This window comes from Bacillus rossius, chromosome 3, assembly GCF_032445375.1.
Source record: "Bacillus rossius redtenbacheri isolate Brsri chromosome 3, Brsri_v3, whole genome shotgun sequence".
NCBI classification, from domain to species: domain Eukaryota; kingdom Metazoa; phylum Arthropoda; class Insecta; order Phasmatodea; family Bacillidae; genus Bacillus; species Bacillus rossius.
This window is the reverse complement of record NC_086332.1, coordinates 69,683,232-69,700,563: the sequence shown is the minus strand read 5'-3', so window position 1 is coordinate 69,700,563 and position 17,332 is coordinate 69,683,232. Positions and strand designations below refer to the sequence as shown.

Genomic DNA, 17,332 nt, shown 5'->3' with positions numbered 1-17,332 from the left:
GGTTTTATCGGGGTACTCCCGTTCTTACGGCCAGTTCATATTGTCAATGCCCCATTCCCATCTGATCACCTCTCATTGTCTCTTGTTGACCAGAGGTTGACGAGACGCTGAGTTTAATTTTATATTTATTTTTACTGGCTCCGTTCGATGAGAGATGCCCTTCCGCACTTAATCAGACTACTGGAAATGCGGTTTATGCAATAGCGAACAATCCACGATCCGCCTGCAGACAACTTCGTCACGCCCAACATTTACCTACCAGCATTCAAAGCAAGAAAAAAAGCTGTAGTAATTATAAAACATTGGCTCGAAAAACGATTTCCCAAAACACAAGCGTGTGTCTGCTTTGGGCGAATCAAAGGTACGGACAGGGAGATAATATCGAAGGCTTCGAAAGAACTGAAAGAGCTTTATTTACCTTCCAGTCGCAAAATACTCTGGTTAAAATAAATAAATAAAACAAGCAGCTTTCATCCTTTTTTCGAGCTTCCCTCTGGTTCCTCCGCTGGTGTCTGCATTTTTATATACTTAATTTTCTTTTTTGTTTGCACTTTGATCATAATTCCACTTAATTAAACAGGAAATTTAGCACTCGCAATAGCAAGCTCGTGTATGAATGTATCTAGCCACTTTAATCTACGTGTGGTATTTTGAATAATGTAAACATTTTAAAATTTGAACAATTGAAAATTAAATAACTTAAGATATCTTGCATTAGTTATTATAAAGTTGAAAGTTAAAAAATTCAATAAAATTGAGTATAAAATCAAGTATAACATTGTTTAAGAAAACAATCTTTATATAAAAAAGTAAAATTTTAATATTAAAAGATTAATGTACAAGTGCATAAGTTACAACAGTACATGATACCTAAGTTATATTTAATTTTTGGTTTTTAATATTTCGGGAAGAAAATTACAATTTTTGGAAGCAATAATCCTAAAGATCCCTGTGAATTGGTTTCGATGAGACGAGTGGTGTCGATGCGCAGGCAGCGCGCGCTGTCTACTCGAGTGTTGCGTGATGGTTGCAGCTGCGGTGGCGCACGGCGGCAAGTGTCGCCTGAGCCGGCAGTGCAAGTCGGGCATGGTGTGCGAGGGCCAGATCTGCGAGTGTCGCAGCGGCCTGTACTGGGAGCGCTCCCTCCGCGCCTGTGTTCCCAACGTGGGTGAGTGCACACAACAAGGAGGCACACCTACCTACAAGTGCGACTCGTGACAGGTGACGCCATCTGTCGGGTGGACCCACAACTAATAGCAAAAACAACTTTGGGCGGGAGTTTCAAACCCAATGTGTTAAGTTTGTAGCTCAGATTAAGATTATTTATTCACATATAAGACCACTAGCAGTGAATCGGATAATCTATACTATATATTATGAAGTGATACGTTGTAAGAAGTTATATCGAAATCTACTCTACAGATTTCTACAGTTATTTCACTGTTTTAAAGCTAAATTACTACAGATGGACATAGTCTATATTTTATACTAGCTGCAGTACCCAACGTTGCCCGGGCTGAACACAGGGTGAAGGGGGAACTGTTTAGAGATCAGATGTAGTTAGTAATTGTCTTCTTAATTTGAATGTCAAGTGTGCAAAATAATTTATATCACTTTCAGATCCCGACAGACGTTGTTCTGCCAGTTTATAGTTATTTACCTGGTCTGTATGTAATCTAGACTCTATAAAGCAATATAGAAAAAAAAACTGAAAAATAAGGGATTACTAATATTGAAAAGATTCCATTATCTAGCTAATGCTCGGCATGCATTGCAATGCCTCATTCAGTTTTGTTTTGTAATATGTTTGAAGTATTTACACATATACGTTATCCATGTCTCTAAATATATATTTATCTCTTTCTACATCTATAGTCCTATATATCTATCTCTCTATCTGTATTTATCTCCTTATATATCTACATATATACCTCACACTATCTCTATGTATTCTATATGAGGGTACTGATTGCTTCGTTGTTAATATCACACGGGTGTTTTTTACTTGTATGGGAAATTAAGAATGATAAGTCATCTAGTGCGTGGCAACTTCTAGCGCCTGCGGCATTGTCAACACACACTTCGTTCGTGTACTGCATGTTGTATCTAACCCCCTCCAACGCATTTGATTCTAAATTGGACTTTTAGTAAGGATCCCTAATGTTATTGATAATATAATATAGCCTAGGTATAGCCTTCCTCGATAAATGTACTATCCAACACTGAAAGAATTTTTAAAATCGGACCAGTGGTTCCTGAGATTAGCGCGTTCAAACAAACAAACAAACTCTTCAGCTTTATAATATTAGTATAGATTCTTAGGTTACATACGTGTTAAAATGCGCGTCCCAGCTTTACAACGCTCTTGAACGCACACATCTTTCTGTACTGTACAGATATAATTAATATATTTGACTTAAATTAAAGTAAACGATATTTGGAGAAAAAAAACCTTAGCATAATTATATACAGCAGAACAGTATTTACACAATAAAAATTATAAAGCAGGAACTTGATGTCTAGTTTGGTAATCACTTTTTTTTCTCTCACTAGTTCATTGTGGATCATTTTTTATATGATAATTCGGAAAGAACGCCAGAAGAAGGACCAAATTGTTCGTTGCTTTAAAGAATAATAACTGTGATGAGAATACATCAGGATAGACATGCGCCCTGGTTCTAAAAAGGAAACGTAATAAACACAATTTTAATACCAACACTAATGCAAAACAAAACAAGCTCTTTTAAAGATTCTCTGGGGTCATCAATGATGTTAGTTACTGCTGAGGATAGAGTTTCAGCGAATCCTTAATATGAGGGTTAGGTCTGTCCTGATAAATAATAGGTTTATAATATTAATTTAATTACTTGACTAATCGCTTAGTAGAAGAAATTTAAACTGTGCGAAAAGCACTTAATACTAGTCGGTAATAAAAAAGCAAGTTATATATAAATTAGAAGGAGATGCAAAATTTCTGGTTGCCACGCCACAAAATATTTGGCTATCTAGCGGATGTGCCAGAAGCTACATCAAAAAACTAGGTCTCAGTCTCGGCAATTATAATTTCTCCCCCATTGGTGTCAACCTCTCCTCCCCTACCCACCAGCGGACGTTTTATTGAGCAATAATAAGTGCCGAAAATATCCGAAGTTCGCAGCACGCTCGGGTAACTTCGTGGTAGTGGTAGGAATACAAATATTACCATTCGCTACATTTTATACATTTTTACCTTTTAATAATATCATAAATGTCACTGACTTAATGTAAAGAGAATCCCAGCTTCGTGCGAAAAAAAGGTACTAGTTTTTGCGAGAAAATAATTTATGTAACACAATTAACGTAACCTACATTTTGCAACAGAATAATAAAGCAGAAGATACACAAACGTGGCTTTTTCTGGCGTCTGACTCGGGCTCAACAAAACGTACGTGTACCGCCACTAAAACAGCTCTCCACGTCTTCTGATATGGTTGCAGCGCATGCTAGCCAACAAAAACATACACACAATCGGCTTCCGGACAGTCATTGCTGCCATCTGCAAACAATATAAACTAACTTATAGCCTGTATTCCACCATTTCTTCTATCTGACAACGTATCTTGACGTTTACTTTCATATTATGTTCTTTTGACTAAAAGAAAACACTCAGCAAGCATTAAAAGGTAAAAAATACTTTACTTTGTACTATGATTACAACTTGAATGTTTCTCAAAGTCATATCAACAACGCAAAGACATACTTTTATTGTCAGAATATGCGACGTGTTTTTTACTTCAATTAATATAATAATTTTCATTAATTATATTTAATGCTTTAATTATATAAAATACGAGCGGACCCGACAGACTGTCATGTTCAAACGTTGTAAATCCAAAAATTATAAAACGTAGAATCAAATGACAATTGACAATTTAAATTTGTAGGTTAAGTTGATTGGTATTGAATGCACGTGAATACATAATTAAAATTCACGAAAAATCATGTAAAATTTTCATATTTTCACAAATATGCACCATGTATATTTTCAATTAAATTTTAAAACGTTATTTCAATATATAATATAATATAATATTATATTTTATTTTTAACGTAATAACAACACTAAGCTACGACGCAAGTAACTGATATGCGAAAATTCAACTAAATAAAATAAATACTTAGAATCCTATTGCAGCACCAACTATCGGTTCTGACTGATATGCAAAACATTAAAAAAAATTTCTAAAACGCGATCGCAGCGCTGCCTACCGGATCCAATTGTGAGCCTAAACCATCCAAAGATTAACAACAGCACATAAATAATTACACAACACACACATATATACTGTGAACCTAAACCATCCAAAGATCAACAACAATAGGGGCCTACATAAATAAATTAACTAAAACATTTTATATTGGATCAAATTGTGAATATAAACAATTATAAGACCAACTTAATCACACACACAAAATTTCATCAAAATTGGTCCAGCCTTTTAGGAGGAGTTCAGTCACACACACACGGAAAGAAGAATTATACATATAAAGATATATTATTTTTGTCAAAAACGCCATTCACAAAAATTAATAATTGCAATAGTATTGCATGAATTAATGAATATAAATTAAATTAATTTTGTCAAAACATATTATATTAATATTTTAAGACTTACCTCTGACGATGTTGAAAACAATTATATAAACAAAACCTTTTTACGGTGATTGAAATACAAATTCACTTTGGATACTTGGACAGCGTTAAGATTGACTGTGCCAGTAATCTCTGCAAGTGGAATACATTTACAAAATTTCCATTTTGTAACTGCTACTACACAACAATTTAGTGTAGAATACTGGAAATCAGTACCCATGACAGAAAAATTCAATGCCAATTAGTAAGAGTTGCATATGAATTAGTTAAGTAGGTAGTAGAACAATCTGTTTTGGGTTCAGGGATATCCGTGAAACATTTTTTTACTGATTAGCCATCAAAATTCACTGATTGAAGCAAAGTTTTATTATTCATACTTAGAGTATATGCATAGCCTACTGACTTGAAAACAATTTTTGAAACCATGTAGTTTTGAGAATTAAGAAACTTTAACAGTTATACTACAATACAAATCTAGGCAACTAATTTTATTTTATTTTCTTGATAAATTTGATTGTATTTGTATTATTAACGGCAAAAGGGCAATCTAAATCTGGTTTTGTTAAGATGACTTATTTGTGTGATTAAGTCACTTTTAAGGTTTCACAATGTTTTAACTATTATATTATCTTAATAATTATGTGTACAAGACCATTTATATTCAACGTTGCCTTTTGTAGGTATTATTCTAGAAATCTGTAGATCACTAATTATTTGATTTTACTCTAAAATACAAAGCAAATGTACATCAGTCATTTGATGTTTCCTTGAGATTTATATACAGGTTGAATTGGAGCCACACCAACAAATTTAAATATGCAGTTGAGTTTCGGCAGAAAGAAAATTTTCTCGAATGAAATAACTTTCTGAAGCTTTTCATTGTATTATTTTGTGAAGCATTCTGGAGGACGTTTGTTTAACTCTTTGATGAAGGCACTGTGCCATGACGCAAAGGGGTTGCACACTCGCTTACGTGCATCGCGACCTCCTTGGACCTCCTTGGACCTCCTTGGACCTCCTTGGCCAGGGTTCGGCGCCCAACACGCCGCGTCACACTTCTTCTAGAAGTGCTTCGATGATTGCGGTAAATGTTTGACTTCATCCAGCAACAACTGCTGTAAATTTCTCAATGCCTCATACGTAGATAGTTCTAAACCATGATCAGCGAATGTGTATGAGGTCTACCCATTTGTTTTCAATGCCATAATTTACCGTATTCATTTGATGCAGTCTGTTCGAGAGACGGTCGCCCCATTATGCATCGACATTTCCGATCGTTTGTATGAATTTTTACCTCACTATACATTTAAAAAATATCTGCAGCAAAAACAATTAGTTTGGTGTGAAAGTTAAATAATGTCATAACTCATAAGCATTATTTTAGAGTTTTGGTACCGTAGGCATTAAGTTAATAATTGAAAACCATTTGAAGCTGCGACCGACCCATCAATCACAATCTGAACTCTAGTAGTGTATATGCTTGAGCGGATGCAGACTCTTTAAGAAATGGTGTTTCACAGGCACTCTGTGAAAGGTTTCAGCGCCACAGCGAAACATTTGCGCTACTTATTTAAACCATTGACACTCCCCACCTTTGTACGTACTCAATCAGTGGTAAAATGTACGTTAAGAAATAATATTCATAGATATGTGCTTGCAACGGTTTGTCTTGATGCTAAATTTCAAATCCACTAGACCACGCATGTCAAATCTAAACTTAAAATCACTCACTTGATCAATAATTAAATTAACGGTGACAACACGAGTGGCAATAATAAAACCGTTATTTGTAATTATCTGTGATTATTAATGATAAGGCTGGCTGACTGTCAGTATAAATAGCACAGTAACCACAGATTGCGACAAAAAAGTTAATTGTTTAGTACTTTTGTGGCCCTCGTGAAGTCTAGAGAATCCATTTCGGCCTGGCATACAGGCTCAGGCAAAAAAACGTTTTTTTTAAGAAATATTTATAGGGTTTAAAATAATTTAGAAAGGCGTTGATATTGCGCCAACTAAGGTATTTATGTAATTTTTTCCTTTAACCATTTCTTTCAACCCCTTGAGCTAATGGTTGGTGTTATAAAACAACCTTTCAAACGTAAGTTTTTTGTACTCTACTCATTGAAGGTGTATATAATGCCTTCAAACGGATGAAACATTTTACATTATAAAGGTATCTATAGTAATTTTTCAATTCATCATAAAAATTACACCCCATGTTTACCACGTTGGTCTGATTTTGATAATTAACGAACTCGACCAAGATATTTCTTATTTATATTTTATGTATCAGTATTAACTTTATTTGTTATTTATTAGGGCAGTTAGCATTTCTATCAATAATATATATATATAATAAGTTGACGATAGTTTTGGGATGTAGGGACTAAGAAACGAAAAACTAAGTAAAAAATTTCTGGACATTTCACTGTGTGGTAGTGACTGTAATAGGTAGTATTTCTTAGAAATCTACCTAAAATTAGTGAATATCTATTTAATTACCAAACAAAAATTTTTCGTCACGATATAAGAATAATTACTTGAAATAACTCAAGGTTTGTGGATAATTAATTTTCATAGGAACCATTACTTACCCATCTTTTCAATTACGCAAGGGGATCTACGTGATTATCTTATAAAATTAAAAGTTTTCTTTGTGGTGTTTCCTTTGTTAAAAAAAGGCTACACGCATTAATTGAATATCGGGTAAGTGATGTTTTTAAGACATCTTAATTAACTTTAAAAATTCTAAAAAAAGACGGCATTAACCTTGGGTGTTAGAGCTTAAATCCGAGTTTAGCGAGCAGGAATTCATATAATGATAACATTTGCTTACACTTTATCATGTTCTAAAATATATATTTGCCACGAGAAACTAGGTGTCGTAAAATAACTCATACATTAGCGTCCAAATGAACCTAAAATAAACACTGAAAGTATAATTATATATATATATATATATATATATATATATATATATATATATTAGTTACACCTGTTAGGAATAAACAACAACAAAAATCATTAAGGAAACAGTACTTAAAGTTATCGTTGAATTGTATGTAGTAATACTTAACTACTACGCCTGAGTCACAATAATTTAACATGCATAAAATTTAATTACGTAATACTTATAATGTAACCATGAAGGCAAGAACTTAGGTAGGTAGTGGGTGTGTGCGAACTTGACAATGCAAATAAATGAAGTCGAAATGAGGATAATCCCCCATCATCCCAAAACGTTTTTGGTTATTACAAAGTTTGAAGCTAAATGCTTACTAATGCATAGTTAGCACTGCTCCTTCTGTGATAGCATATGTTCTAATTTTTCATGCGAGTGCCTTTCAAGCTATTAAAATCGTATAGTATAAACCTTTATACAGCAACGATTTGATTTGCTAATCCAACGCTAACCACAGTGATGTAACTACAACTGACAAACCACTCCATGAACATATCTCCATGTATTCATTTTCTTGGAATTATAACTGTACTCAGAGAAATTCTGATTATAAACGAAGACAATATATTAATAACTATTTTTATTTGGAAAATATTTTACATTACAAACTATTTAGCACTTTGCTACCGCTATGAATCTAGAAAATCAAAACATTTTTTTTTTTAAGACAATGTCAGCCGAGGCGGGTAAATGCTGATGCCGACGGCGTTACCTGAAGAACAGGTTTAAGTATTTACAATATGAATGAACAACAATAGATTTTACCCGTGTATTGGAAAGGACGCTCGTGAACCTCGTGCACGTGCACAGTTGAAACCGCAGCGTGTTGAGAGCGCGTCCAGGCTGTAGCAGAAGCAGAGCCTGGGGTGTCCGTGTGCGCTGCTGGACGCGGATTGTCCGTCTGCTACACGACCACCGCCGCAAGGGTCAGCATCAGCAGCACGGACAGCAGGCTTGACGCTACGTGGCTAGACTCACCCATTACTGCCAACAAAAATTAATTAAAGTTTGATTACAGAGCAGGGCAGGACAGGGACTGTGTGGCACAGTTTGTTGTCCACGCAGAGCGCAGGGTTTAATTTTTTTTATAAACTAGTTGAAAATATATTTTCATGTAAATGTGAAATAGAACTACGTAAATAGCACGACATATTCTTGTGTACTAAAAAGCAAGTAATTTTTTTTTGAATAAATATTTATTGTGATAAACACGTTGTTACAGCAGACAGGCATCCGCCATACTGCTGTTTGCTTTAAAATTCTTTCCATTTGTTCGTGGGAATGATACATTATTTTAGGATTTCTGGGTGGGGGGGGGGGATGGGTGATACATTCCCCTACCTCGCTTACCCCCCTCTCTTGCATTAGCCCCTGGCAACGACATGCTGTTGTGCAAACGCGCGAGTGACGCCCCGCGCACTCACCGCAGGTGTTGTCCTGCTGCTGGAAGCCCTCCACGCACTGGCAGATCTGGTCGCGGCACACGGCGACCACAGCGCCGCTCAGCGACGGCCCGTAGCACTGGCTGGTGTCCTGGCACGCGCCGCGCAGCGCTGCAAAAGTCCAGGGAGCCCCCCGATCAATCCCCCACTCGCTCGTGCAACTATGCTGTCGGAATAAAAATTTTTCTTGATAATTCTGCGAGATTATATATTTTTTCACGATTTCAGAATTGTTTAAATGTCGCTAACATAACCTTACGTACCTTTCATTTTAGTTACCATCATTTAGATGTGCAAAAAAAGTTACCCTCTCAAAAAGAAATAAAAGTAGGTTCTTTTGCGAGAATTTTAAAAATGAAACAACCTAACCTATCTTTTAATTTTACAACAGCAAAACAGATAATCCATGAACGAGGGATATTAAAACATCTGATTCGGGCTTAATGAAAATTAGGGTTTGTCATCACTCAGTTATAACAGGGTTAGGTACCGCCATTTCCGACTCTAAATAAACCACATGACCGACAAATGACCTTTAACATCTCCAGAAATTTTAAGCAAACTGGGACACCAGGCTAATTTCCCGATTGTGGTATTCAGTAATGTTTTCGTGAATATTTTTGTAATTGAAGAAACAGTTAGAGAGTCGTTACATTCTTTGTAGTTGAATGATATCTTTGGCTTGAGAATATTTCATGGCTTCTAGAAAACTGAGTTCAATTATTGCAGATATTTTTTTACCAGCGCCTCATTCACCCCGTTTGGGTAAGTTAATTATGTTTATCAAGGATTTCGGAAGCGTAGAATCTTGTAACTCTGATGCGGAGAAGTGAAAACAATGAAAATAGTGGTGATGACAATGGTAACTCATAGGTCCTTGTTGTTTTGTTCCAAGTGTGGCGAACCATGATAAGGCTGCGCTGATAACAGCTGAGGTTTGCATGGCAGGGTTATACTCTGGTGGTTTGACAATGCCTTCACCAGCATGGAGGTGCAGGGACTACACTACACCCAGTCCTCATCCTGGGAAGCATATTTCCCGCAACTGAAAAATCGCTCACCCCAGCCTCGAATAGAACCTCTCGACCTTTAACTGCTAGCCAATTCACACAAATGTAGTTCCCCAAGTTTTTCTACTCTTGTTAAATATGGATTTCAAGTCTGCCTCGATAAAAAATAATCTTTCCTAGTCATGTTTTAAAATGAATAATGATGAATTTCTTGTTAACAATGTTTATGGAAACATGAATCAGTTATAATTATTTTATTTTTATAAATTTTCTACAGCAATAAAGATGCAGTGATATACACAAAACCAGAGAATCATTTAAGACCATTAGTGTGCTGGCCTGTAGTCGCCAACTTCATCAAACGTGGTACCTGTACATAAACCACGAATTTGCATTCCTTAAACAACTAAAACACCTAAATCGACAATTTGATGGACTCGAACAGGGTTTCTGTCACCTTCCTTGATGTTTCCATTTTTAGCTTCCCCAGTACCAAAACCAAAACAATTATAATAATATTTTATATCTATAATTGGTTTTATCCTTGAGTTTCGGTTTAAAAATTTAAAACAATTAATTATAACACTGTTCCGTTTATTTTCATTTCCTTACCCAGCAAATTCCCACAAACTGGAGAGTTAATTCGTGTATTGGTGAATGAACCTGTTAAATTCGCGGTATTTTATTCTTAACATTCTTTTAAATTTGAATTTGGGCCATTATACTCTCCCTCTAAGCACACTAGGACAATTATCAAGCGAACAACTTGATACTCAAGTAATGTGCAATCTCGTATATAAAGAATTAAATGTGGCATAAGCCAATAACAAATTACACTATCCTGATTTTTCACATAAATTATCTACATTTTACTCTGGTGATGAAAATTAACGCAAATGTCCTTGTAAAGAGAACAAATTGTGAGAAGAGATGTCTGAAGTGAGAGAAGGCTACTTACCGACGCTGGGAACGCACTTCCCGACAGTGTTACCGTTGCTGCCAGGGTAGTTGCCGTAGGTGCTGTAGCTGCCATAGCCGCTGTAGCTGTTACCGACGCCGTACACGTTGTTGTTGTTGTTATTGCTGCTGCTGTAGTCGTTGTAGGCAAAGTGGCTGCCCGCAGTGCACTCGCACTGCTTGCTGCTGTTGCAGAAGCTCGAGTAGCCAAAGGCCTGCGTGCACTGGAGCGTCTCCTCGCAGCTGTCGGTCAGTCGCACCGGCTCTGCGGCAAGGCAATCCGCACTGGCTTCAGTCCCTCTGCGTGTTTACAGTGATTCTCTTTTTCAAGCAAAGCTTCTTTACGGAAAAGAGCCAAACGACTAGATCAAACGATCCAGGAATATACGAGGGTTATTCAAAATATAAATCTGAATTTTGTTCATTCTATTTGAAGTAATGATGTGAGCAGCACAGCATGCCGGGGTACCGGGGGCGGGAGAGAGGAGAGGGGATAGACATGCACACGGCCCTCAGTATCACTGTGATAGTACCAGCGTCAGTTGTGAGACGTGTTACTCGTTTTCTAGCCAGTGAATGTCTGGATGAGTAAAACCCAAGTGTTCGATTGGGCCCAGAAGTTTCGAAATGGTCGTGATGAAGTGTAACATCATAAACGGCGTCCGGTGACCTCTTGAACACTCACCGTACAGTCCAGACTTGTTTCAACGTGACTACCATACGTTTGGTCGACTGAGGGAGGCACTAGGAGGAGAAATATTCGAAGACGGCGCTACGGTCGAACAGCACGAGCGCGATTAGCTACTGGGGCAACCACCTTCTTTTTATGAAGGCATCAAAAAACTTTTTATCCGATGGAGAATACGTATTTCTGTTGAAGGAAATTATGTAGGAAAGTAAGGAATTTCATTAGTATTTACATAAATCACCAATAAATCCTTATAAATAATTCTGGTTTATATTTGCATGACCCTTGTAGTTTTGTATATCAGTTTTTTTTTTTCATTTTTAGGCCAGAACATGCAAGTTCCATACATAAAAGTTTGCATTGGTCTCCATAAGTTTGCCAAAGGTTGCTTTGTTGGCCAGTTGGAAAAAATAATTTTTTTAAATCATTTGCATCAGCTTGATCTAGTAAGGTAAGTCTGGCCTTCATCAGAGTGTAACAAACGTGAAACGCTCAGACAATAAGGAAAGAGGCACTCGATATATGTTCGAATTTTAACACACTGGCATATTTGCGCACTGGCATAATTTCTCACTTGCATACTTCCTAACTTGCATACTTGCTCACTTACATAGTCGTATATATTCTTATACGTGTCTATACTTCTACTTCTAAACACACTAGCCACACACAAGTATTTTTTAAAGCTTGATTTTTTCAATAAGTAGCCGAATTAAAATAAATATTGTGAATACTTACCACAGCAAATGGTATGCACTAAGTTACATTAATCCCAAAATTTTACATAGAATTTCTAAAGGTAGAATATCAAGTAACATTTAGTTCTGAAAATAATAAATGCAAATTAAATAAAGGTTAGTCTACGGAAGATAATTAAGTCAATAGACGAAGATAAAATGTTGTCCAGTAACACTCATAAAAGAATCCCCTGAATTTTCCCTGAAATCTCAAGGTCTTTATAATTTTCCACTGACCAAAACATGTAATGTTTTCGAAGAATCAGTAAATACAAAGTTTTGCCCTACTCCTTAACATTGCTTTAATCTAAACCTACATAAGTATTCTTCGATATCAGAAAACAAAACTGTTTACAAAGTTAACAAAAATCCTGGAAACTGTGAGCAAAGTTGTGTTACCTACATCGTACATGGAATTAAGCCTTAAGTGCCAAAAAAGAATCCCTCAGTAAAAAAGCTCAATAAAACTTGTCACAACTTGTAGTTATCGGGTTAGAGATATAGGAACTGCCTTTCATATAACATTCATTTAAATCCTGAGACCTAACATACGAGGTTCAGTCAAGTTTAAACCAGAAGTGTGTCCATTCGACTCAAGTAGCATCGGTAGCGGGAGAATGGAGAGGGGATAGGTATGCAAACGGCTCTCACACTCACATCCGTCGTCAGTATCGCTGTGATAATACCAGCGTCAGTTGCGCAACGCAGTTTATTATTCGTTTTCTCGCCAACGAATGTGTGAAATCGAGTTAAATTGTTAAGAGACTCCAAGCAAAGTTCGGGGATGATGCTTCGAGTAAAATCTAAGTGTTCTATTTAGCCCAGAAGTTCCGAAATGGTATTGATAAAGTGGAAAATCAAAGCCCTAAACGGCGTCCGGCGACCAGCGTCAATGAAGACAATATTCAGGCCATGCGACTACCATCTGTTTGGTCATTGAAGGAGGCACTAGGAGGGGAAATATTTTAAGACGACGCTGCGGTCGAACAAAACATGCGCATTTGGCTACTGGAGGAACCATATATAATTTTTTTTCCATTAAGGGATTAAAAAGATTCCTATACTGTGGAGAAAATGTATTTTTGTTGAAGGTAGAAAAATAAGGCATTTAATTTGTATTTTCGTAAACCTCCAGTAAATCTGTATAAAAATATTCCGGTTTATATTTGAATGATCCTCGTATTTCCCTGAATATTCTCAGATTTTTTTCTAGTAGTAAAAATGTTCTGAAAATTCCAGTTTTTGCCTGTTTCCCCTTGGCTGGACAGCCTGAAAAAATAAAAATAAGGATTACGTCGTGCAGTTATATTAGAAATAATCTGAGTCAATTCGGAGGATGAGGTTTGAACCCACGTCCAATGCCACATCAGTGTCATCTCAACTCTAAGTTATGACTTGTTGAACAAGACGAACACATGCGACAGTAGAATGAACAGTTGTTTTACAAATTCAACAGCTGATGACACAGGGAGAATAAAACTCAGGATTGTTTAAAAATTCGTGGTAATTACGCTAGAGGATAATGAAACGCCAATATAGCGTGGTTCATCCTTAGTTTGTAGTGTGAATTTTAATATGCATATAATACTCTCTCTTTCCAATGCACGATTTCTGCCTTTAGCGATGTACTTTTTTGGGGTGCTCTGTTCCATATATATGCAAAAGAGCACACACTTTAGACACCACTTTATAATTTAGTGGATTAAAAAAACTATTTGAAACATTGTATTTTGTAAAGGAAAATTTGGTATGGGAATTTCTGAAATTAACTTTCTTGTTGCATTTCAATAATCATCTGATTATATTCATTTTTACTTTTAAGGAGAAGTAACTGAAAGAAACCATTTTGATTTTAACTTTTTTGGTCCATAAATTAAAAAAAAAATTAATAAGTTCCTTTTTATAATTGCGACCGACTGCTACAAATAATTTCTCCTGTTTAGCATTGCATTTTTTCCTTCAAAATGACAACTCTAATAATAGTGTAAATAAACTATTTTATGGTATTAGAATAATAAAAATCTCGTAAAATTGCATATAAACCTATTAAAGTTACCGGTGGTGTGCAAAAATGAAATATTGTTAATGTCGACAAGCCGGATAGCACGAACGCGGCACCGTGAGAGTGAGACAGCGACCCTCCGTGGACGGCACACGAGGTGGCCGGCACTCACTCGGCAGGCACCTGTTCCCCGCGGGGTTGGTGACGTAGCCGTCCTTGCAGGTGCAGGTCCGCTCCACGCAGTGCGAGTTGGCGAAGCCACCCAGGTCCGTGCAGTCCGTGTCGCGGCTGCACTCCGCCCCTTCCACTGCGACAACAACAACAACTACTGTCCGCTCACGACCACGGCGGGGGGCTCAGATCCACGCCCGTCCGTTCAGAGGCCGCGTTCGTGTTGTTCGGGGTTTCTTCTTCTTCTTGTTTTTTTTTGTCTTTCCCTGTTTAACTCATCACGTCGAGGATTTGAATTTTAAATTCCACTTATAGCACATGTCCTGCCTATTTGGTTTCAAGATTTATGTTGGTTGGTTTAAACATTGGCAATTCTGAAGGAACAACACGTTTCTGAATAAAATTTAAAATTTTAGTATTTTACCACGGGTTTACCATTGACATATCACAAAACTGTAATATCGTGAGAATGGTTAGTTAGGTTAGTCTAGCGACAGTATGATACTTTAAAAAAAATGGAGGTTTGGTCAAATTAGCGAAATCAAAAATACTGCAACATGATTGGTTAGGAAACACCGATTAAAAACTTAATAAAACTAATTTCACTGACTATCTGTATTTACTGAACATCCACTCTATTTTAAAGTATTTTAAATTTTGTTTGACAATTCTCTTATTTCTCCGTCACTACGTCTACGAAGACGGCCTCGACATCTTTCCCGCTCGTTTACACGATTTTTAATTTTTTTTTCCTAACCTAACTGAAACTAAGTGTATTTTGGAGGGGTCCGGGTTAGGGAGGGACCTAGGTGCGTCTCAGGCCAAAGCCTATACGCCTAGTCATGCTGGCATTAGCCATGCAGGGAGAGGGTCGCATGCATCATGTGCTAGGAGGGGATTGGCCAGCCATGGCAACGATTGGCGCCATGACTAACTCCCCTCACTCTTAAATCTAGACTATAACTAGAGATAGGTTGGGCCCAGGTAAAACCTGCATAGACACAGGGAAAACCCTGGGCACATTCATGCGTGATGCAAATTGGCATGCATTACGTGTAGGAATTTACAGGAGACAGAGGATGGTCTGGATGAAGTGTTGGACAGAGTAGAAAAGAGTCTAGCATGCGTTTACACCCTATGATAGGTTCTACCGAAGTTGCATGAGCTAGCGGCGAACTTCGGTGAACTTCGGGAATGTTCGGGCCTCGGAATGGACGGGTGCCGACCTCAGGCTTTCCGGGAGGGCCATGTACGCATTACTACACGGACACGCGCAGCCTCGTGCAGTCTATAGTCTGCGTCAAGTTTTGCGTGACACTGTCACTTTCTTTGACAACTGTCAAATTAGAGACGAGTTACCTAACACAGACGTAGCAAGGAGCTGTCCCAGACTGTTTCTGGAGTTTATTTTGGGAAAGCCTTGGGAAACCGAGATCAACAGGGACTTCCGGACAGGTGTTAGGAACCGGGTTCAACTGGAAGTGCGAGTTCACTGCGCCATCGCCACCTCACTCGGCAACAGTTAGGGCCAACGTTCTTGAATATGGGCCCTAAAGCCAACTGGAGGAGTAAAATCAAAGGGATAGAGTTATGCAATTCATACTATGAAACGGCAATAAAACCATTGTTTTGCCGCAAAGAAATGTCATATGCAAGTTATAAGAAGATTATGCAGTGCTGTTTTTTTTAATGTTCGTCTTATGTAGGGAGTAAATGATACATTATGTTTTTAACATTTTCTCGAGTTTTTTTAGAAGCGGCTATAAAGAATTTTTTGAACGCTGTGGACGTAAATTGATTTAATAAGTTATTTTAACATTTTTTCTTCTATTTTCAACCTGAAGCTTATTAAATTTTACAAATTTGGCCTTAAAATAATGCGATAAATCACCCATTTTCCCGCTCCCACCCGATTAAGCAAATTTATGTACTTCTTGAAGTAATTTTGCACAGTGGACGTTTAAAATAAGAAGAACATAACAGTCTATATGTGATTTAAAATACAGAACCCTTACCTCTTTTCTAAAAAACGTTTAAGATTTTCAGTGCTAGGGCCCATTTAATTTTTCTTCCCTGTGGCTGCCAGTAGTTTAAAGTTCTTAAATAAAATAAAATGTGGTAGTTGCACGGTTGACTTTGGAGATGAAAAATAAAGAGGAACATCACTGTATATCTGAGATCCTGTGTGTGTTCTGAGGAGTCCCAGGGATGTGATAGCTTCCAATAGGCGCACTCAGCACTCGAAGGAGGGGCCTGCCAGACGAGCAACTAACTGTTGACTTCTGAATGGCGGTGGTGACGATGATGGAATGGGTTTCCTTTAGACTCTCGTCATAGACTCTAGGGAGCCCGTGTTAGTTGGATTTAGTCCATGCCAATTAGATCCAGCGCGTTAAACCCCCTCATCATTTCCGTTGAAGAATCTGTATATCTGAGATGCTCTCAAGTGAAGCCTCATCACTCCGCCTGAAGCCCAGGAAACGCAGGGTAGTTCAAATTGTAAAAATATTATGTGAAATAAGAAATACTTAACAAATAAACATCGTGTCTAATACACATAGTATAATTGTTTATATTCACGTAAAGAATAATATAGTTGAAACAAAGTTAGTTGGCGTAGTGGACTCGCAATTAAGGTGTCCCGTGTTTATAGTCCTTGGTCCGGGGGAGCTGAATTGTTGCCCGTTGGATGGGCAGCCCTTCAGGATTTTTCTGGCAATGGTTTGT

General features: G+C 37.3%; 1 protein-coding gene across 2 annotated transcripts in view; it reads left to right on the top strand.

The window, feature by feature from the left end:
* Window positions 1–17,332, top strand: part of LOC134530862 (prion-like-(Q/N-rich) domain-bearing protein 25) — a 72,851-nt gene that overhangs the window by 34,872 nt on the left and 20,647 nt on the right. The window contains exons 4-5 of one of the 2 annotated variants that reach the window (XM_063366127.1): window positions 1,034–1,168; window positions 14,657–15,214. In XM_063366127.1, coding sequence (XP_063222197.1) covers window positions 1,034–1,168; window positions 14,657–14,907 — 386 coding nt within the window. In that variant the 3' untranslated portion in view covers window positions 14,908–15,214. Of the gene's footprint in view, window positions 1–1,033; window positions 1,169–14,656; window positions 15,215–17,332 lie in introns of those variants that run through there. The other variant, XM_063366126.1, reaches the window with a different exon arrangement.